This window comes from Rhamphochromis longiceps, linkage group LG5 (assembly GCF_057381845.1).
Source record: "Rhamphochromis longiceps isolate RC_006_pf linkage group LG5, R_longiceps_female_GT1.1, whole genome shotgun sequence".
NCBI lineage: Eukaryota > Metazoa > Chordata > Actinopteri > Cichliformes > Cichlidae > Rhamphochromis > Rhamphochromis longiceps.
The window spans coordinates 11,582,778-11,603,910 of record NC_140561.1 but is presented as its reverse complement, the minus strand read 5'-3'; the positions used below and the strand labels follow the sequence as shown (position 1 = coordinate 11,603,910).

The 21,133-nt window shown below is 44.3% G+C and overlaps 1 protein-coding gene across 4 annotated transcripts in view; it reads left to right on the top strand.

Annotated features, from left to right (window-relative positions):
- The window catches only part of arhgap46a (Rho GTPase activating protein 46a), a 30,107-nt gene extending 9,825 nt beyond the window's left edge, over positions 1-20,282 (top strand). For 2 of the 4 annotated variants that reach the window (XM_085405817.1, XM_085405819.1), the window contains exons 2-10: positions 1,072-1,578; positions 9,689-11,120; positions 13,178-13,844; positions 14,078-14,170; positions 16,185-16,258; positions 16,530-16,729; positions 17,381-17,472; positions 17,566-17,735; positions 18,617-20,282. In XM_085405817.1, coding sequence (XP_085261943.1) covers positions 1,072-1,578; positions 9,689-11,120; positions 13,178-13,844; positions 14,078-14,170; positions 16,185-16,258; positions 16,530-16,729; positions 17,381-17,472; positions 17,566-17,735; positions 18,617-18,811 — 3,430 coding nt within the window. In that variant the 3' untranslated portion in view covers positions 18,812-20,282. Of the gene's footprint in view, positions 1-1,071; positions 1,579-8,559; positions 8,771-9,688; positions 11,121-13,177; positions 13,845-14,077; positions 14,171-16,184; positions 16,259-16,529; positions 16,730-17,380; positions 17,473-17,565; positions 17,736-18,616 lie in introns of those variants that run through there. The other 2 variants (XM_085405818.1, XM_085405820.1) reach the window with 2 other exon arrangements.
- Positions 20,283-21,133: the final 851 nt, after the last annotated feature.

Genomic DNA, 21,133 nt, shown 5'->3' with positions numbered 1-21,133 from the left:
CTTTGCTCTCAAAGATACTAGACTAGTGTTAGGTGGGACACTAAAGAATAGAAAAGACCTAACCTTGCCAGGACCCTCAAGTGCTCAGTACAAGAAGAAAAGGGCGCCTTGTGAGTTTATTTTGAGTCCTTCCTTTGGCTCTCGTCTAGACGTTTACTGTGATGCTGAACCTTGGTAACGGTCTCCTCGTGGCTGTTTGTAGCGTTCCTGTTCCCACATGGATTTGCTGACACAGTTAAGGTCTCCTTTGGGGAACTAGATCAAAGGAGACATAAACTAGCTCACTAAAGAGTTGCATGACCTGGATATATAGAAACAGCGAGCTAAGGTCCGACTTATTTATAGACGCTGATTTTATGTAGGTACTGTAGCTACACCACATAACCTTAATGTAGCATGTTAATACTATTTCAGTGTCCGACTCGTTAACGTAGTGTCCTGTCATTTCACTGAAATTCAGTTCAGGGTCTCTGCATATGTAATCTGTTTTCCTCTTAATCTGTACCCTTTTGCCTTATTACTTTATGCAAACAGGGCTGTCTTTTACTCTGATTCTCTCTCTGCCTCTGCCCCCTCCCTCTTCTCTGCACTGTCTCTGTTTTCGTTGTCTGCGTGTGTTGTGCTGAGCTGGCTGTTGTCAGTCTGTGATTGTAGTTGAGCTTTGTGGTTTTTGCGTTAGTAGCACTCGGAGCGTATGGTTCTCTTTGGGCCCTGCTGACTCCGTGCCTGGTGCCTCACTGAGTATGTCCACCTGTCTCCTTACTCGGGACATACATATTTGCGCCATCGCTTTTGCCGCTCCACTGCATAGAGATGACATCACCGCTAACACACACATACAGATGGATGCATGTAGGGAACAGGGACATTAACACAGTCTCCATATGGACAAGTGGGCAGGTTCGAGCCTCTCGTCTGTCAAACAGTGCGAGTTGTTTACTGCTTGTCGAGTTGATTAGTACTCAGGCATGTGGCCTCTAATATGTCCTCATATCCTGTAGGTGATCTGTTGCCATTTTAAGCATCTAATAACAGCTTTTCTCTCTGTGCTTTTGTTTCTTTTCTTTTCAGCTGTGATTGGGTGGAGATCTTGGAGCCACGCTCCGGTGAGCGCATGTATGTGAATTTAACCACTGGCGAATGCGGCTGGGATCCTCCGCCTGGTGTTTCTGTCCGCCAGGCAGACGGCAACCAGTGGTGGGAGTTGTTTGACCCCCACAGTGGCCGCTTCTACTACTACAACTCCGCAGGACGCCGCACAGTCTGGCATCGACCCCAGGGAGCTGATATAGTGCCCCTCTCCCAGCTGCAGGCCATGAAACGATGCAGCGAGGCCAGGCAGCCTGGAGCGGGTGTGGATAGGCACCACCATGGGACCTCAGGGAGTGTCAGCAGCGTAGGGAGCCAGGGGCGTTGCACCCCTCTACCTGAGCGGGACAGGGACAGCCCTCTCCCTCGAGCCTTGGAGTCCAACGACGAAACTGCCAACCCTGAGCTGGACCTGGCAGCAGACAGCAGATCTCAGGGAGATGGTAGCAGCACCGAACACAGCACAGATGGTGGTAAAGACCCGCAGAGGTAAGCCTGACTAAACCTTAAGTAGCCTTCTACAGCATGTCTGGAAAGAGAATTGTGCTTAATCATTAGCGGCTCATATTACCTAGAGAAAAGTGGTGCAATGTGATAGGCATCAGTGCATGTGCCATACCCAATTGTAAAGGCTTTCAAACGGTTATGCTATGAGAACTTGCAGGATTATTTTGACTGTTGACCACTTGGGCTGGACTCAAACTGCTTTCTTGTTTTCATTCTCACTTATCTGAACATTCCATATGTCCCATGTTTCCATAGTATTGCCTGTGAACCATGCTCAGCCATTTCAGCAAATCGCTACCAAATGGGGAAAATGGTCAGTTATATTACAGAGCATGACATTTCCCCTCACGCTAGGGTTACTGGTGCAGAACGGGCCCTAACAGTAAGTCATTCAGAGACCCCATCATGTGCTTTGCTTTGTGGCCTCATCCAAACCACCGTCTCTTCCCTCCAAGCTGGATTCCACACATGCCACTTCTGTTTCCCCTGGCACATGGCCACTGAGGCCATCTTAGTGTCCTTCTGTGCGCTCACCGCCACCCTGCTCCACTGCGCTCTGCTCCTCTCTGCCCCAGCCCTCATTTCATTTTCCTAAAACAAATTTCAGCCCCTGGTTATCATAGACTGTAACGCCTCTTACGTGCATGCATGAGAGGCATGTGAGAGAGTGTTGTCTGTGGTTAATAACAAGCAGAGCCACTATATTCGAACTGCTTGTAAACAAGGTTGACCCTGCCAGGTTTCTGTGGTTCTAGGCTTTGCTTCTGCCACACTTTTGCCTTCAGGAGTTTGCTCCTTTGACCCTTTAAGAGTAATTAAAGCTGGTGGGGAAACTAATTAGTTAAGCGTTGCTGCTGAACGGCAGTGCTGGCGGCCCCGTTGTTTTTTGTGTGTGGGCAGTGTTAAAACTCCTCACAGGGTCCCACTCTGCCCCAGTGATTCAACCTTTCCCAGAACCCTTTCTGTCTTTCTTAAAACACTGGCCAGCTGTGTTCAGCCGAGTTAGGATCAGGAGTCTTTAGCTCACTGGGGATTGATACCCTACTTAGCCATATGGCCCATCACGTGCTCACCAGCCTGTGTCTCTTAGCAGGTAATGAGAAACCACGACAAAAGACACAAAGAGGGTAGAATGTGACAACTCAAAATGGATAAAAACAAACTCTGAGAGATGCTTGTCTTCAATTAGCGGTGCACTTTATTAATAATGACAGGAAGAAATGTGTGAGAAGAAGAGTTGGGGGAGGCACAGTGGTTTGAGTTGGGTTGGAGTCATGTCATGAAATTTTATCCTGGATTTCAAGTATTTTGAAAACAAGATAATTGAGATAAAGTGATTATTGTACCACATTTATTTTCACAATGTGGCTTCTGTCCACAATCACAGATCTCCTCTGCTGGTCTCTTAACTTTTTTCCATTTATTTTCATATGAATTTTCTTTCAAGTTTGAGGAAATAAGCTCTTAAAAGTAATGTTTTTAAGCTCATTAAATGTATGAACCTCTGAAAGGGATTGGTAATTGTTTTAAATGTTGGCGCACATATTGAACAAATCTGAATATTGTTTTTCACCATAAACGAGCAACCCAAAGTTTGAGCTTAGCTAGTTTATCTAACACCCATCTTTTTTTTTTCTCCCTTTCTTGCCATTCTCCTACCTGTCACAACTTGTCACTTTCCTAAGACATTGCGTTCATTGCGTTAGGTCTGTTTTTGCATCATAGTTTTCTTCTTTTTCAGAGGGTTTTTATTCACTTCTGACCTTTGAAAACAATGCTATACATTGCAGAGATGGGTCTGTTCCAGTTTTTCCACTGCTGGTGGGCTTTTGTTTCAAGCTATTAATAAATCTGTTCAAAATAGTTTCCAAAGTTTTCAAACAACACACCCTGTACTATAATATTATTCCAGCCTGATAGATACAGTTTCCTCTTACTGTGTGGCTCATATCTGTATTTTTCTTAGTTTGTGATCATAGGAAGTGAAAGCACATGAACTAACTACCTGCGTGCCCAATTTGTTACTCATTGGCCGAGTCTTATCACATGTCATGGGAATTTTTTTTAAAAGTGTTTTAGTCTAGAGCTCATCTGGGAAGTACCGAGCTCTTCAGAGATAAACATGCCAACTACTTTCAGTTATGGCCAGGAAGGCGTGACTAACTGATCTCTTTTCATGATGCAGCAGACAAAGGTGTCATATACCAGATGGCTTAAAACATCTGTCTTGAATTTCACTTAGCTGTTTAATGCATGTGCAGGTCTGTGCTGTCATTAACCAGGTAACATGTGTGGGAGATTTGACTCTAGAAAGTGTGTGTGACCTGAGTGTATGTGTGTGGGCTCCCTCCATGGAGGAGACCTGCTGAGGCTGGGAAGATGTTATAAGTCTGCAGAGGACACGTGACAGCCAGACAACCCAGAAATGAACCGAGGTGGTTCACATCAGGGTCGCAGCACTCTTTTGCCTCTCGTGCCACCCTGGGGTGTATAATAGACCACTAATAGGAACAAAGGCTTTCTCTTAAAACCCCGCTATCCCCTCAGTCAACTGAACGCTTTCTCTGAGCTGGAAGTGTAGGCATGCTGACTAGAGAAGAACGCCCAATAACTTGAATGTGCCCTCTCATTTAGCCCTGTAATGATATAGCGGTGCACCAGCAATTCAGTCAAAGCATGTCACGTTGACATTAGACACTTAAAAGTCGCCTTTCCTTGCTTTGGATTTGTGAAGATGCAGAAAAATGCCATTTTCTATCTGAGTACCAGAGTGTACGCAGTTATGTTCAAGCTTATACCAAAGCTTCTACACATCAAAGAGGAGTCGGCACAGCTGCTTTTACGAGTGTGCACTGACTTTACTTAAAGGGATGTTGGGTTTCTTGTAGTCTGATTTATTTTCAGGAAGCCAGGGGACCAACTTTTAAAAATATTCCCCATGAACTGATGAGAAGTGAAAAACAGAACTGGAAACGTTTTCTTTAAATTTCTCTTTCACTTTGTGTTGGGAATTTGTTGAAAGGGATTTTTTCAAAATTAACCACACACTCAAAAGCAAAAGCATAAAAAGGCTAAAAGCACAACCGGCTTCCCCTCATATAGTTGTGACTCACTGGCAGTGAATCATGTGGGAGAAATCACCAGTGGGTTTATTTAGGAAATGAGGAGACGTCTTATAGGGTCGATAACGTTTTAAAGTTTTTTTAATGAGTCACACATTGTGTGCCTGTTGACTGCCAGAGCAGAAGCTCCTTATGCTTTTCATCTCCTGCCACTGTGAGGATGTAGCCACAACATACATACTGGACAGACTTGTTTCATCTCTACACTCGTGGTGTGGTAAGCTCTTTTTTTTAAAAGATTTTTGCAGATGGTGTTGTAAGTCTGCCTGTAACAATAAAGGTTTTTCTCTCTTTTTTCCCCACATCTACATAAAAGTAATACTGTGGGGAAAAAGGTTGAACTTGTAATCCTGTACTTTGGTCTGGTTAGCATCGACAGGGTGCTTGTTTAGTTTTATTCTACGCTCGTTCTCTTACGGTTTCCTTCTGTGTTTTCCATACATTTATGGCTTTCTTGAACTAAATCACAGAGCTAGTCTTGTGTGTCTCGCTGACACAGACAAAAGTCTCTCTTGCTCTGTTTGAGATATCATTGAAGCCTTCCTTTTAATGTTAACTTTCCTCTCGGGTTCTGTGATGGTATATTTTGACTGTTTTCATAAAGAACTCAAGGCAGCACATGTGAGCTGCTTGAGGCATAATTCTGACTATCTCAGATTCTCAGATGACTTGAAATATCAAAGATGGGTTGTTGGATTTTTTGCTTAAAGAGTTTCCACTATAGTACTTTATTTTATCACTCTGATCTTTTACTGTTAGAGACTGACTATGAAAGGGTCTGTGTGTGTGTTTAGATGTGTGAACAGGCAGCTGTTTTAATAATGTCATACACGCTGTGCTATAATTTGACTCCTCAGAAAAGGAGTCGCAGATATACTTTCAAATTCCTGGGGCGAGTCTCTCTGGAATTTACTTGGGTTTGGCCTTACACTTTCCCCTCAGAACGAATCTAGTGGTTGTCCTTTGACCTATCCCGGCACTCCCCATTAGTTCAGGCTTCGAGAGCCACAGACGGACACAGCTGGTAGGCGTCTTGGTTCATAGTAGGGACGTGCGTCACTTCAGCTGTTTCAGGACAACTGGGCTCTCTCAAGGTATCTTGTAGGAAGTGAAATGCTTAAAGCTTTGCTCTTCATGTGTGTTAATTTAATTATTTTTTTATATGATGGGCTATTCACAAGCGGGACGTAGAATGAGCTTTGAACCCTGACGTAGTGGATACAGCATTGTCCTCTGCGAATCTTTGTCTTTTTAGTTTCCTTCCTCCACGCAGATCGCAGTGATCCCATTGGTCTGTGCTCCGAGGTGTTTGTGTAGCAGAAGCTTGGCCTGTGCGACCTCATTTCCTCTTCCTGTCCAGCCAATGTTAATAATAACCCGTGCTTTTCAGACCCCCACTATTCTCAGGAGGAATATAAGAACTTCCAAATCCATATCCGGCAAAATGACTCAGCTGATGGCTTTTCCAACAACTGTTAGTCTATGTTTAAAAGAAAAGAGAAATGGATCTCCTGACAGCCGTGTTCCCGTAGCAGCACAGAAGATCACAGGGACAAATGTTAGTATTCAGAAACGTGACAGGGGTGTCTTGGACTGTGTATATGGGGGAGGCAAAAGAGCTGCTTACACTCATTCAAATTTGCTGATTTGTTTCCCAGGTCAGATTATGCAGTTGTTTTCACAAAGGCAGAATAAAATAACCTTGTGTTATTTTACATATCTCTGTCTTCTTGTAAGTCTCACATGCTAACTGATGGAAAGGCTTTCAAATGCATTCAGTATGCTATTCATGTGTTAACATGCGTCGCATGCAGCTATCTTTTGTGCCCATGACGTAGCTGAAATGGAAATTCCCTGTTTGCAAACACTGGTAGATTCTAATAAATCTAGAGAGCTCTTACACTCCCAATGATGATTATAATGTCTTTCTAACAACTGTGATAAATTGCTGTGCATAATCCCCTCCTGCAGCTAATGTTCAGTAAACACCTGACCAGCAGGCTACCAGCAGGCAACACACCCTTTTTAAACAACTTTGATTGTTGTTCAAATGAGGTCCAGGCCTGTTTAGTGTTACGTAAGAGCCCGAATGACTAGAGGTGGAAGATGGGTCGTTGTCTTCCCCTTTCTTGATCTCAATGGCTGTCGTTGACAGAGGCGTTTCCCTGACGATGGCACAGCCATGCATTGTGTTAGGCTCCCCCACAATGCCACAAAGGCCCCTAAATGAGCCCTGAGGAATTCTAGCCTTCCCGCTCATTCCCTTGCTGCACTCTCCCACGACTAATCCCCACCCCTTCTCATTTACACATGCTCACACTATTCTCTCTTGGTCTGTTCAACCCTCAGCCATCACCAGCAAAAGTCTTCCCATTTGAGCCAGTTGTTGCTGTTGTAGTTTCTCACAATTTTACTGTGTTTGTCTTTCATTTGGTTCAGATGTCATATTCATACTTTAGCTCACTAGAGCTGTTTTGATATGCAAATGCTGGAGTTGTGTAATGAGATTAAGGGTTTTAAACAGAGATGGAAAGCACTGTACAGCTTTTCTATTGGAGTTTGAGCCTCCGCACGAACTTGATGGTTGTCGCACCGAACCCTGTTGGCATCTAACATAATGCGCCAGGGCAGCACACGATGCATGTACTACACCTTTTCTGAGCCTGGGTGGAACAATAGCAGGCAAATAAAAAAGAAAGAAGAGCTTAGCCAAGAGAACTGATAGGTTTCGCTTTTATTTTTGTTGTTATTATTTTTATCTTGACAGTTGTTCACTTCTACAAACTGTCGGCAGTTGTTTTAATCCACAAGGGAAAGGATGCTGCTGAATTAATCAGAGGTTGTTGTGTTTTATTGAATGTGTGGATACAGGAGTAAAGGGTAATATTTTATTTGACATAAAGTTGGCTTTTGACCATGAAGATAAAGAAAAGTGTACAGGGCTGCTTAGGTCTAAAGATTATTTGGTTTCCATCTATAAAGTCAGACGTATTAGAAAGTCTTTATAAGCCCTCTTCCGGCCTTGGCACAGCATGTGAACATTGCATTAGGCATTTCCTGTTTGTATTGTATATGGAGAAACCCTCTCTCCAAACCTCCTCAGGCAGGAAGTAGTGGTCACTACTATGTCAGAGTCAATCCTCATTAAGTTTGTGACTCTCCCAGAAGGAATACAGAAGACAGATTAATGTTTTAGACTGGTGTATATACGAAGACCAGTTGTGATAAAAGCTCTGTTTCATGTGTGAGAGGTGTTGCTACAGCATACCAGTGCTAAACCGTCACCTGTGTGTCACGTACTGAGGTGGCAATCATTTTTGTGTCACCTCCCCCAGAGTGAGAAAACACGGACTGTTTCAAAGAGCACACACAGGGGTTTCACATGTTTACAGCTGTCACCTTGTCACCACTGGGTGGTGTGGGGTGATTCTCATCCATCAGAGCTCGTCTTCACACGTGTCTGTCTGTGAGTCTTTTATTTAGGCTGTAAAGGGTCTCGATTGTTTTTGGGAATGCAGAGATCTTGTGGCGTTCCCTCCGTCAGTGCTTGGGTCGTGGGGGGCAGACACTGGGGCCAGGTGGCTGAGTCCCAGCTGTTTACAGGCTCTGCACGCATGGTGAGTCTGTGGGACTGGTCAAAGATGAAAACAAGTTTATATTCAAAAGGCTGAGATGGTGTGACTCACACTATAGAGGAGGGTGGCACAGGGTCTAAAGAGAGAGAGGACTGAGCTGTAGCTAGGAGAACTAAAGGAAGTTTGCCGTTGGCTGGAGGACCTCAGGGGAATCGTTTAAGTATTGTTCCAGAGTTGTGGGGTGGAGAGGGGGGGGTCCCTCTGCCTCTTTCTCTCCTCCCTCTGCGTCCTCTTCCTGCCGTTACAGCCAGACTTTCTTCTGAGTCCCAGTACACTTGGAAAAGGGAAGCCATTGAACATTGGTTTTGTCTCTCCACTGATCTGCGTTTGTGTTGGATTTACCGGGACATAAGGCGATTAGCTTTGATGTAATCAATTACCCCGCTGAATCTTAAGTAGTGATTAAAGGAAAGGAGGGTAAGTGTTCTTTGCCTACCTTTAAACTTATTTACCTCTTTGAACATTGATTAAGCAAGAAGATACTCTGAGCTTGTTTGTTTAGTGTTGCTACACATGACTTCCTCGGACCAGGCACCGTCTGTGTCCAAGCATGCATGTATGTGCAACAGTGCCGGCTTTAGACGCTCACTGGTTTAAGAGGGCAAGTTTCTGATCAGCTGTGGAATGAAAAGTCCTGATTACTGTGGAAGATTATGAGGCAGCAGCAGACCAGAACAGTGTGACCAGATTGATGGCAGATTGTTTTACATTGCTGGGATTAGCAGTGGGTCATTGGTTTATAAGTTAGCCTGGCCTCTCAGCCAAGTTCAACTTCAAGTAAGTTGCACTTTGAACCCGAGTCAATATATCATCTGCCCACTGCTGCAATCCTGACTTTTCTCAGATCAACCTCTTTTCCCATGGTCACAGTTGCTTTTCTAGTGTTTCAAATGTTTTTCAATCCTTAAAAATATCAAATATTACACATAACTGAACTTACTATGTTCTCCAGACATCTGAGACAAGCGTGAGGAGGAATGGATGTGTTTCAGTGAAATATGTTCAGAGAGTCATTATTTTTAGCCTCTTTAGCTACAACACACACTAAAGTTATTGTCTCATGCTTTGGCATGGCTATTATGACTGCCAGACTAAAAATGGAGTTAAGTATTTGGAGGTCAGTGAAATGTTTGGAGAAGAATGTGTGGATTGCTGCAGATTTTTTTTCCCCAGCCCTGTCAGCAGTGAATATTTCAGAGTAGAGGAAACCTAGCCAGTGGCTGTATGACTGCATACATATGATTACATGATTTTTACTGCCTCTTGATGTTTGGGTTTATATTTAGACTTGATTATTTGTCTGATCTCATTGTGTGCATGTTTTCCCCTTTTCAGGGATACTTCTCAAAGATGGCAGCCAGCACCTGGTTCTAAGGCAGCCATGTTGGTGAAGGTGAACAGCATGAGCCGCACCCAGCCCAACCCAGCAATCCAGCAAAACCTCCAGCAAAATAAAGCCAATACCTTCACCCTCCACACCTCCTGCAACAAGGCCCAAGGGGGACAGTTCAGCTCTGCACAGGGATATAAAACAGCCCCTTCCGGCAAAATGACAGGTGACACACGTCAGGCCCATCACCTGAGAAAAGCCAGCAACGGCAGCTTTTGTTTGGTGACGTCAGACAGTAGCCATCCCAGTCCACTCCTTCACAGGTCACAGACGAGCACACCACGCCCCGTCTCTCCCCATTATGGCTGCACTGCTCCAATCTATGATGAGCCAGTTTCGGAGTGCCCTATATATGATGAACCCCCCACAGACATGGAGGTGGAGGGGGCACACTTGTACAATGGACAACTTCTGTCTCGTTTGACACCTACCCATAGTCTCCAGAAACCCAGACTCCTCCAGCAACCTGCTTCATCTCATCCAGGGTCCAGACACAAGAGAAATCCTTCTGCTTCCGACTACAGCCCAGCTGGCCTGGAGTGTATCAAGCACATGGTCAACGTGGACCCCAAACAGGGGCTTCTATCCAGCTCTCCTGTGCCCACGCGTTCCCCTTCACCTACCTCCAGGCAAGACCCTGTATTGACGCAGCCTCAACCGTATCCACATCCCCACACTCACTCTTTACAGCAGGGTCGAGGTCAGTTAAGGGACAGGGAACCAGGAACGCCAGGCCCAAGTTCACTGGACAAGAAACAAAGCTGGCGGGTCCTGGAGGCCACTGTGCAGCGCGCCATGGAGGCTCGGCACAGCAGGCAGAGCAGCCAGGCCTCTCAGGACTTCCCCTCCTCGACCCCGCAGGCCACAGCAAACTATCAAGACTCTGGTTACTCCACTGGCCCCTCCCCGAGTCTCAGGCGAAAGAGCAGGAGAAGGGTGGGAGCCGGTGGTGGTGCAGGAGGTAGGCCAGGGTCAGTAGGCAGCAGTGGGGAGCTGTGCGCCCTCAATGAGAGGTTGATGGCCGAAATGAGGGAGGTGGTAAGTCGCTCCAACACAATGAGAGAGGTGAGAGCAGGGCTGGATCCAGAGATGGGGGAGAGGGTTGTTGTAGCTCGGACACGCTCCCCCGCAGACTCACTTAGGTGGTACGGAGGAGGAGGGGGACGGGGGTCGGCAGGAAGGTGCGCATCTCGAGAGGACCTCACTGGAGGCCCCCGGACAATGAAAGGGGCAAGTACCTGTGACAACCCAGCCCTGACTCCTCTGGAAATGCCAGGGAGGCAGAAAAGAACTTATGAAAAGGTGGATACCTTGGAGTTGAGTGTCAATAGCCAGGCCAGCCTGTCGTCACCAGAGACCCCAGGACCACCCTCCCAGGTAACCCCCTTATGTTTCTGTGTGTATTTGTGGGTCTGTGGGTGGGTTGGTGAATGAGTGACGCAAACAGCAAAAAGTTTATTTTGTTACAAACAACTACTTACGATTGTAAGATAAGGGCTCTTATCCAGTGTTTTGATACTTTCCTGTTTGATTAAGAGATCAACTGTTTTTGTGTGGTCTGTTTTCCTCAGCAGGTGTGCTTGGATTCAGCTTTGTTCAGTTTGAGCGCTGGTTACTGATATTTGTCGAGAATCAATATCTTAGGAGGAAAAATAAATCAGTTTCACTGTCAAATGAATATTTAGCTGCTGCTTTTATATCATCAAGTTTGTATGTTCTGTGAGAGCTGTGAGTGACAGACAATATTTTGCAGTAATATTCTTCTTTACTATTAGGTCCAGTTATATTTTTTTTTTAAACATAATTTGGTATTTTTTTTTATTATGAGGTCTTATGGCTTATTAAAAGGTATCCATAAAAAATTGCTGTGAAAATGGAAAAACAAATTTCTGACCTCTATTTGGACTAATGTAAGTAGCATAGCAGCCAGTTCCAAGGTCTGCTTCTTCTAATCAACAGGCACACACCTCATGCATCCGTAAATGTTAAAATCTCTATATAAAGCCGTTTAAGTTCGCCTCTGCAACCCACAGTGATTAATGTTTGATGCAGCGGTTGCGTCTGGGATGAAAACAATAGGCCTAATCCGTTTCTTTGAGAAGAAATTAGAGGATTTTGTGAGTAATGCCTCTTACATTCCAGTCTTGAGTGCCTAAATGTCCCCAGGACATTTGACAGTGAGCAGGCTGAGCACCACTGACAATAATGGCCACAATCCCAGCAATAGCTGTCATCCTCTTACCACCGTCCATCTGCCCTGCCCTGCAGGTACTGTATACTCACATGCCAGCTCTGTGCTTGGGCATCTGGGGCCCATGCCAGGCCAGAAAGATTCAGGACATGGCTTCCCTTGGTCAGGAAGGAGAGCCACTGTGGCCCATATGGCCCATGTTTGGCAAGGAGTTACGAGGCGGACTGGTACCACGGCTTATTGGTACCACTGTAGCTATAGTCTGCTTGACAACAGCCAAGGCCCCCTAAGTCTGTCCTGGAATGTTCTTCAGACCTGCTGTTATGTCACTCATAGATTATAGCTGGTTATGTGTAATTACAAAAACTCTACTCTAGAAAATGTAGTGCTAGAGTTCTTTTCTTTTCAAAGAATGCACTGGAACAATTTTTACAGAAACAATCCTTTTCTGTTCCCACTGTTCCTTGTACTGATCCGTCTGTTAACTAAACAGTTTAATTTACTAAAATGAGTCTTTTACATAGTAAAATGTATTCTCTACTTCATCAAGCATTCAATTTGTTCATTTCATCTAGTACTATTTTAAAGCTGTAGTGGATTCCTTTTAAAGCCAAATCACAGACCTGCTTTATTTGACTGAGAAACAAAAATCTGAAACCCAGCTTGTCTGGCACTCATCACTTCCATAGTACCGCAGGGTCTCGTTAAAGACATGTCAATGCTTTTTAGGTCCCATTAGTAAATCTGAGCTTTGATTTTGGCTCAGGGTTTGTGTTGTTCTTGGCTGTTTGGGGGATATGCGTCGGTTACTGGATTCCTGTATTAAGAGAGCCAAGGTGCTCCTTTCACATTTACATGGCCACGAACTCAACCTCAGGGATCACAGGGAAGTCTTGTGCAGAGCATAGATGTAACTCGGTTAGTGTTAAAAAAAGATTATTTTTTTGTTTGTTTTTTGGTGCCACTACGTGCTCACCTACTGTTCAGGACAGGGTTCATAAGGATTTGTGGAGATTTCTTCCTGTTTCAGTTCTTTGCTGGCATTAGGGAATAAATGTGCCAGTCCTGCAACAGTCCCCCTCGAGTCCCAGCACTGCAGAGCCGAGCATAGTAGGCAGAAAGCAGCCTGCCTCTCAAAGGCTGCAGCTGCATGCACACAGTTTGCATATTTGCTGCACTCTTGCCTCACATCCTCTCTCCTTTACTTCCTCTGTCCCATGTCCACCCCGTGTCCTCCCTGCAGGCCAGCACCCTAGAGCTGCAGGCTCAGTTGGAGAGCAGAAAGAAAGGCATGGTGGATGGACGGACTGCTTCCCTGGGCCCCCACCGCCCCACCAACCACGACAACGCAGAAGGAGGTGATGGTGCGGGTGGAAGAGTAGGAGGGTCTGCCTACCAACTCTCCTACGCCACCCTGCGGCAGCCCCCACCTCCTGACATTGGCATGGAGGACTGGGCCAGCAAGCATCTCAACATGCACACACAGGGACTCTTCCGGCGCCGGGTCTCCATCGCCAACATGCTGTCTTGGAACCGCGGGTCCATCAAAAAGCCCATGCTCATCACCAGCAATCGCGCTGTCAGGAAGGAGGCCTGCGAGATGTTCAAGCTCGTCCAAGCTTACATGGGAGACAGGCCCTCACGTCTCGACCGCCGTCACTGCGCCCTGCTTATCATTACCAAGTGCTGGGACATGCCGGGGCTGCGGGACGAACTGTACGTGCAGTTGGTGAGGCAAACCACAGGCAACTCCAGCCCCAGAAGTTTGGCAGCAGGCTGGGAGCTGATGGCCGTCAGCTTGGCCTTCTTTGCCCCCTCCCCAAAGTTCCGCTGTTACCTGGAAGGCTACATACAGAGACACACGGAGCCAACCAGCGACAAGAAATGTGAGTCTCAGACTGAGCAGCAGGGTGGGTCACCTTTCTTTCTTCTGTACCTCCCTGTGTTGTCTGATTAAAGTAGTTCCTGTTTTTTTTTTAATAGTTCTCATGTGTTCCTCCTTGCCCTTCTATTTCCCATTCGGATTATATTTCTGTTTTGTCCAAATGATCAAGTGTAGTATGATGAGGTGTGATCTTACTACTGGCTCTGTTTTTATCTAACTGATATTTATTTGACCTTTGCTATTGTGTGTGTTTCGTAGTGACCCAATTCATACTGGAACAACAGGAACTAAAGCTTAAGAAGAATTCAAAGTCCAGAAAGAAGCGAAAACAGAATTCAGAGGAGGAAGAAGGTACATTTTTTTTTGTTTATGTCCCTTTCAGTCCAACATATTACTTTTTGAAACAGTTTTCCCCACTTGGTCATGGTTATCTCTTGGACAGGGCGGGGGAATAAGTTTAAAGATGTTTTTCTACTCTCTTTAAAACATGTCTGGAGTCCAAGCAGAGCAAGCCATTACAAATCAAATATATCAGTCCCTGCAGAGTGACCACTCTGAGTGGGATGGAAAATGCAGCACTGTGCAGTTTGTCGGTCGAGTACATGCTGATGTACTTGCCGGCACCATGAATGGCTTCTTAGAGAGTTGAGCTGAAAAACAGTAGGATGAGAATTTCATGGGGCCCTGGACACAATTGGCCACACTGTGATTCGTATCAGCGGCCTCTCTCTCTCTCTCCCTGCCACTTGTTTGTCAGACGGATTTTTAAGTGGATAGCTACTCATCAGCACGTGCCCTCATTAGACCAACCCACACTGCCAGCTCTGGTGATGATGTCACCAGAGAGGAACCCAATCTTTTCAACAACAGCGGCTACACGCTTTGTACTTCACTGACTCAGGGCTTTACGCTGGAAAACCTCAAGCTGACTAATGGGTCAAAGAGAAAGCCCACTGAACCTCGCTGAGTAACTCTAATGGCCAAAAAGAATCCCGATGACCGCCAACAAGCAGAAAAACAGTATGAAGAAAGCTGCTGTTTGTGTGGCGGGTTACAGAGCTGGAACGCACTTTGTGTTTTGACTAGCTCAACAAGCAGCTGTGAGCAGCAGGTGTGGGAGTCCAACATGGGAACTAAAGCTGAGGTCTGGCCTAGTGTGGCCTTGGAAACATCTACACGTTTGGGATCAGAAGTAGGGCTGTTTTCAGCCAGCACTTGGAGGAGCATTTTGCAAATAATGACGAAGACGAGACATAAGCCTTCTCTTTATTTTAATGACTCTGTTTTTGTTGTTGTTAAGTTTCCCTTCAGTCTATGTGTAGACAGGTGTCATGCCGTTCTCAGCCTGGTACGGTACACTCAAGCTCTCAATGAGCTCATATTTCTCCCGGGCTTTGGTTGCCTGGGTGTTGTGTTTTTCATGCCAGCAAGTCTGATGTAAATATAGACCACCGCTAGTGTTTAAACCCCTTCTTCTCACTGCAGTGCAGGGGCTCTACACTCTTGCTTTTCTTCCTGTAAATGTTGGGAACTGTTTGGGGTGGGGGGAAAGCCAATCTTTGCCAAGATCAAGGGCAAATTATTGGTATGATCTCGCTAATTAGACATAATTATAGTCAGACGTGGGCAGATTAGCAGAACTTGCAAACTTGCATAGGAGTCACCTGTTTGCTATAAATCTGTAGACTCTTGGGATTTTTGGGAATGCACTGGAAAGTGTTACTTTTTAAATTATTGTCAGTAAATTTGTCCAGTCTGGGCCTGATTAAGGTTCTTGATAGAGCGAAGTGTGAATACAGCACTAGAGCTTCAGAGTTTAAGTATTTATCACACTACACAAATATGTAGATATATTTTTTTTATAAGCTGAAAAAATGACTGAACAATCAGCGCTCTATTCTTTCGTGAACTCTAGGTGTAGAAAATTTCTAGGAAGATCAGGTGCTTTTTGAATCAGCTTTTTCTTTTAGGCATTTCTCATCCAGAATAGATCTGGACCCTGCTTTAGGGCAGGTAGCATACGGGAAGCCTCTGTGCTTCTTATTCACTCCAGAGGCTTTTATGTCTTGTGTGTGCTGATGAATCACCTGAACATTGGATGTGTGGGCTGGATCTTGACTCTGAGCTTTTGTTCAGCAGCAGTAAATCTTCCCTCAGCCTGACAGTTTAGCCGGGCCTGCTTTAATCCCCATATGCCAGAATCACACTGTCAACAAGTCTCTCCAATTACCAGTGCCTGCTTTGATACTCTATGTGACATCAGTGGGGAAAAACAGCTTGGGAAAGAATTTCAATCATTTATTATTTTGTGTGTTCAGTAATGCCTGACGCTTAAGGGGTTTACATATTGTTCCTTCTCCCACAGGCCTCCCCATCAGCACCTATGCCAAGTTCTGCCACCGGAAGCTGCAGAAGGTTGCAATCACCGGTGGCAAAAAGGTACGCTAGAAGAATAAAAAGAGCTATCAAGGTGTTTCAGTTCCACATGATAAAAGTTCAGGCATATCAGTTTTAAAGGTCTGATGTGAATCATCTTAGATAGCGTCACAGAGAGAAACATAATTACAGGTATGCCTACAGTCACAGGTATAGACATAAACACAGACCCAGTCATTGTAGCACAGCTGCAGACACAACCATCATTAGTATCACGGCCCCTGATATACCCAGGTTGTAAATCCTCCCCCTGTGCTTCCTTCTCACCCTCCAGGGTCTACGTAAGCCCACTTTGGAGGAGATCGACCACAGCAGACGGGCTATTGTCACTCCCTCCCTTTTCGGCAGTTCTCTGGAGGAGGTGATGGAGCGGCAGAGTGAACTCTTCCCAGACAGGAAACTGCCCTGGGTGCAGGTTCAGCTTTCCCAGTACGTTCTCGCTCTGGGCGGAGCTCAGACAGAGGGCATCTTCAGGTAAGACAGACCCAACTCAGTCAATGACATGCCTCAACTCAAGCAGCAACTGTGCAGTGTTGAAAATTAGAAGGGGATCTTATGTACCAATGTGCACACTGTGTTGTATGTATAGTGCATCTAAACGTATGTGTGTGGTCTCCTTTAGCCACGTATTTCTCAGCGCTCTCTCCTTGAGCACAGTACACAGAACAGACAGCAGAAAAAACACTCCCAGGACAAGCACTGTTTTGATTTGATACTTCATGATATGTGTTTACATTACAGCTTAAGCCTACAAGCACGTGGGAGCTTCACAGCCGAGTGTTTGTGTAGGGTTTTCACCAGCAAAATGCAATCCTGTAGCATCTTGACTTGTTTAGAAAACGTTTGCTTTTCACTAAACATACTTTACGCAGATCTCTCTCTGTGAAACATCTACATAGGGAAATTCCTGAGGAGGGTGTTGTTTGGTTATATTGCTTATTCTGTTTTTGTGTTGTTTCATGCAACTACAGCAAACAAAGCAAGAGTCACCAGGCCACATTTGAGGCCAACTGGGTGTGCGTGAGGAATGGGTTTTGCCACCAGGCATGAAGAATGTGCAGAGTAGAAGTAGAGGTCCCTCTTGTGGCTGCTGGTTGTAACTGTAGGGTTGCTTTTTATCCACAGGGTTCCTGGAGATATTGATGAAGTAAATGCACTGAAGCTCCAAGTAGACCAGTGGAGGATTCCAGAGAACCTCTCTGACCCCAATGTTCCTGGTGAGCGCTGATTTTTAAATTTGAAGTATTTGATTGTTTTCTTCTTGAAGTTTTTCTTTATTAAAATAAAATCTCTTGTCATGTCTCGTTCAGCCTCTCTGATGAAGCTATGGTATCGGGAGCTGGAAGAACCCCTCATCCCCATGAACTTCTACAAGCAGTGCGTCACTAACTGCGATGACCCAGTGGCGGCCATTGCCGTGGTGCAATCTCTGCCTGAGCTCAACCGGCTCGTTCTCTGCTACTTCATCCACTTCCTGCAGGTAACCAATAAGCTGACAGATTCATAATCTTGTCACGCAGGGTCCTTAGTCATGGTGTAGTAAGTCAACACCATTGTGATTATATATATATACACATGTTTTGTTCAAAACAAAAGATCAGTTAAAACTGAACTTTACACTAATAACAAAACTCGGGGGGGGGAACGTCACATAAACATTTAAGAGTGGTTACAGTTGTCTGTAAGTGAAAGCACCACTCATTCAAAAAGAGCTGCAATGCAGAAGTAAAAGGAACAAAACAAAAACAATGATGAATCAAAAACTAGAATGAACACAAAGTATTGACTTAAAAGGTGTAGGATGACTTAATTGAGCCGTCTTACAGAGCACTTTGTCATGAGCAGACCTTTTTAATGTAGTCCACCAGATTAAAAAACAAGACAAAAGAATAAATTCTTGAACAGTGTTAATCATACCTAGTGTTTGTTTACCGTCCTAATAGTAAACATTTTTATTATTTACAGTGAATTACACATTCTTAATCAAGTTTGCTTGTCCTTGATCATACATTTAAAAACAAATATTCCTCTTAGTTCAATGCTACACATTTACAAGTTGCTGAATCCTATCTCAGCTGTAGGGCGAGAGGCAGGGTACACCCTGAACAGGTCACCAGTCTATCACAGGGCTAATAGAAAAAGACCCACTTTGGAATAACCAGTTAGCAAAACAGAGTGTTGGTAAACTCTTAAAAATCTCATTGATTGATTTATAAAGTAATTATATAATAAAACTATTGAGCATTTGACCTTTTTAAATAATTGAATATGACTCATGCATAAGTGACTGTAGGTTTAAGTTCAGACAGTTCACACACCTCCTGATTGCTTTTCCTCTCCTTCCTTCACTTTTATCTCCAGGTATTCGCTCAGCCATCCAATGTCGCAATTACCAAGATGGATGTGAACAACCTGGCCATGGTGATGGCTCCCAACTGCCTCCGATGCCAGTCCGACGACCCACGGATCATCTTCGAGAACACCCGCAAGGAGATGTCCTTCCTGAGAATGCTCATCGTTCACCTGGACACCAGTTTCATTGAAGGGGTGGTGTAGAGGTTGCAAAGCACAGAGAGTGCACCTCAGGGGCTGATCAGCCCTCAAACTTGTCCAGTTATACATTAGAAGCATGCAAAAATACTGTCTCTCTGTTCAGACCGCACTGGAAACTGTTGAGGTGAGATATTAAACTTCTTACAACACAAGGAGTGCGAAAACCGCTTTAGCTGGGACTTTGAGCCCTTGTGCTCTCCTGCTTTCTTACTGAAAGACGAACACACCACCTTAGGATTCACTGATTTTGATACTAAAATCCACAGTGACTGCTTACAAGTGGTTCACTTTAATGACTGTATTTTCTAACCGCTGCATGTGAAGGGGTTTACCTTTATTTCTTATCTAATTGGTAGAACTATAGTTACATGGGACAACTGGGCTGTGCAAAGTACAAACTTAGTTTCAGAAATTCCTTACTTGCACAAAAAAAACATAAGGCAGCAGTGTTAACGCTCTGCCTTTTTTTCTCCTCTCCCCACCCCTCTGGTTGATTTTATTCAAGCGTGTGTGCGTGTGTGATTGTCAGCGTGTGAACAAAAGGCACAGCCTTCTATTATGTACAGAAAATTGAACATATGAAATGTAAAAGAGATCTTGTAATGGTGTCTTGTTAATAAGCTTGCCTGTGCTGTTTTGAGTAGTCGTACTGATAGCCGGTCTCCTCGTATTTAATTTTACGAGGCATATAAAGCCACTCCACCGCAATTATTCTGATAGACTACAGAGGCTTCATTTCAAAGCACAAACTAGAGGGATGTGCAGAAAGCTCTTGATAATGGATGGTGGCAATTTTCTAAGCAAATAAACATGGAACTACTTTGATTTTTCCAAATTCAAACGATTGCCTAAGCCAGGCGGGAGTGTTAATTCTAATTACAGCTCACGCTGTAACAACGTGGGAGGCTGGTTATTCAACTGATAATACACTCTCTATTATCTGTAAGATAAATTTCAATTGGAATCAAGTTCTCTTGTGTTTGTGGTCCCTATGTTATGCTTTTTTTTTTTTTGGCTCAGGTCTTACTATAAAACGGGTGTTCGATGTGAGAACTGTACATGGCCTCTCTCTTTCTCTCTCTCACAGACTGAAAATTTGATTAACCTTAACACAAGCCTCTTTCGCTGAATATTGATTTAACTGTCAAGTGCTATGAGAATGTAAACTGAGCTTTTTTTGTGCCCCTCTTTAAGGCTTTGTCGATGTAAATATTTTACATGTAAAATAGTAGTAACTTCCTGTAAGTGTATTCTAATGGTCTGGGTTATGGTTGAGCTTAACTGTTGCTGTAAAAGAGCAATAAAAAAACTTTTGTGTTGTAATTAACTGATCATTTTTCTGCTGTAACCGCTCATCTTACGAACATAGGAATGATTCAAACCACTTTCCTTGTACATGCGTGTATGTGTGTTGGCATACTTTCTCATCGTAATAAGGAATGATTGTCCATGAATAAAGATTTGTTCAAAATTACTGTTGGATTCCCTAGTGTGTGCAATTTATTTGTATTTTGATTTTTTTTGGTTTGGGGCAGTTTGCCTTTATTCTGGTAATAATAGTTTGTAAAAAAGCGTGGAAGAACACCAAGTAACAAAGTCCTCTGATACCTCTGTGCAGTGGCTTAAAACTGTACAGTTCAGCCTGTATTAAAGGGTTTCTTGAGAGGTTATGATAAATCACTAATTTTCAATCCAATCCTTTACCTGACCATTTTCAAAGGAATGTTTTTGTTGTTTGTTAACAATGTCCCATGAATCATTCACAGGGGTCACGACTCTGTGATAGGCCCCAAGCCAGATATTTTCTTGGGCCGTTATCACCATGTGGGTGGCTGTGGCTCAGGAGGTAGAGCAGGTCATCTGCTAATCAGGAAGTTGTTGGTTTGATCACTAGGTGCTCCAGTCTGAGTGCCCAAGTGTCCTTGGGCAAAATACAAAAGCAGAGTGCTTTCATTGGAGTGTGAAAGTTGCACAGAAAGCACTTAAATGTTAAGTGAGTCCTCAAGCACAGTAATTCAAGAATGGACTAAGCTTTTCAACTAGGCTACCACAAGCTAAAAACAGTAACACAAAAACAGCTGTAACGCTCACAAGAATGGAACAAATGAACCACAGGTCCTCAGACTGCATGGACGGGTCACCAAACCTTCACACTTATTTATAGAATTCTTCATTCAACAATTTGCAATAGACCAACTTCTGCATATCACACACACACGAGAGTGTGAGTGGATGTTTTCATGTAAGTGGAAACAAATATATCAGTCCTGTTAATCTTTTTATTCTAAACATAATTTTAATACATAGATACTTTTTAGGACCTTG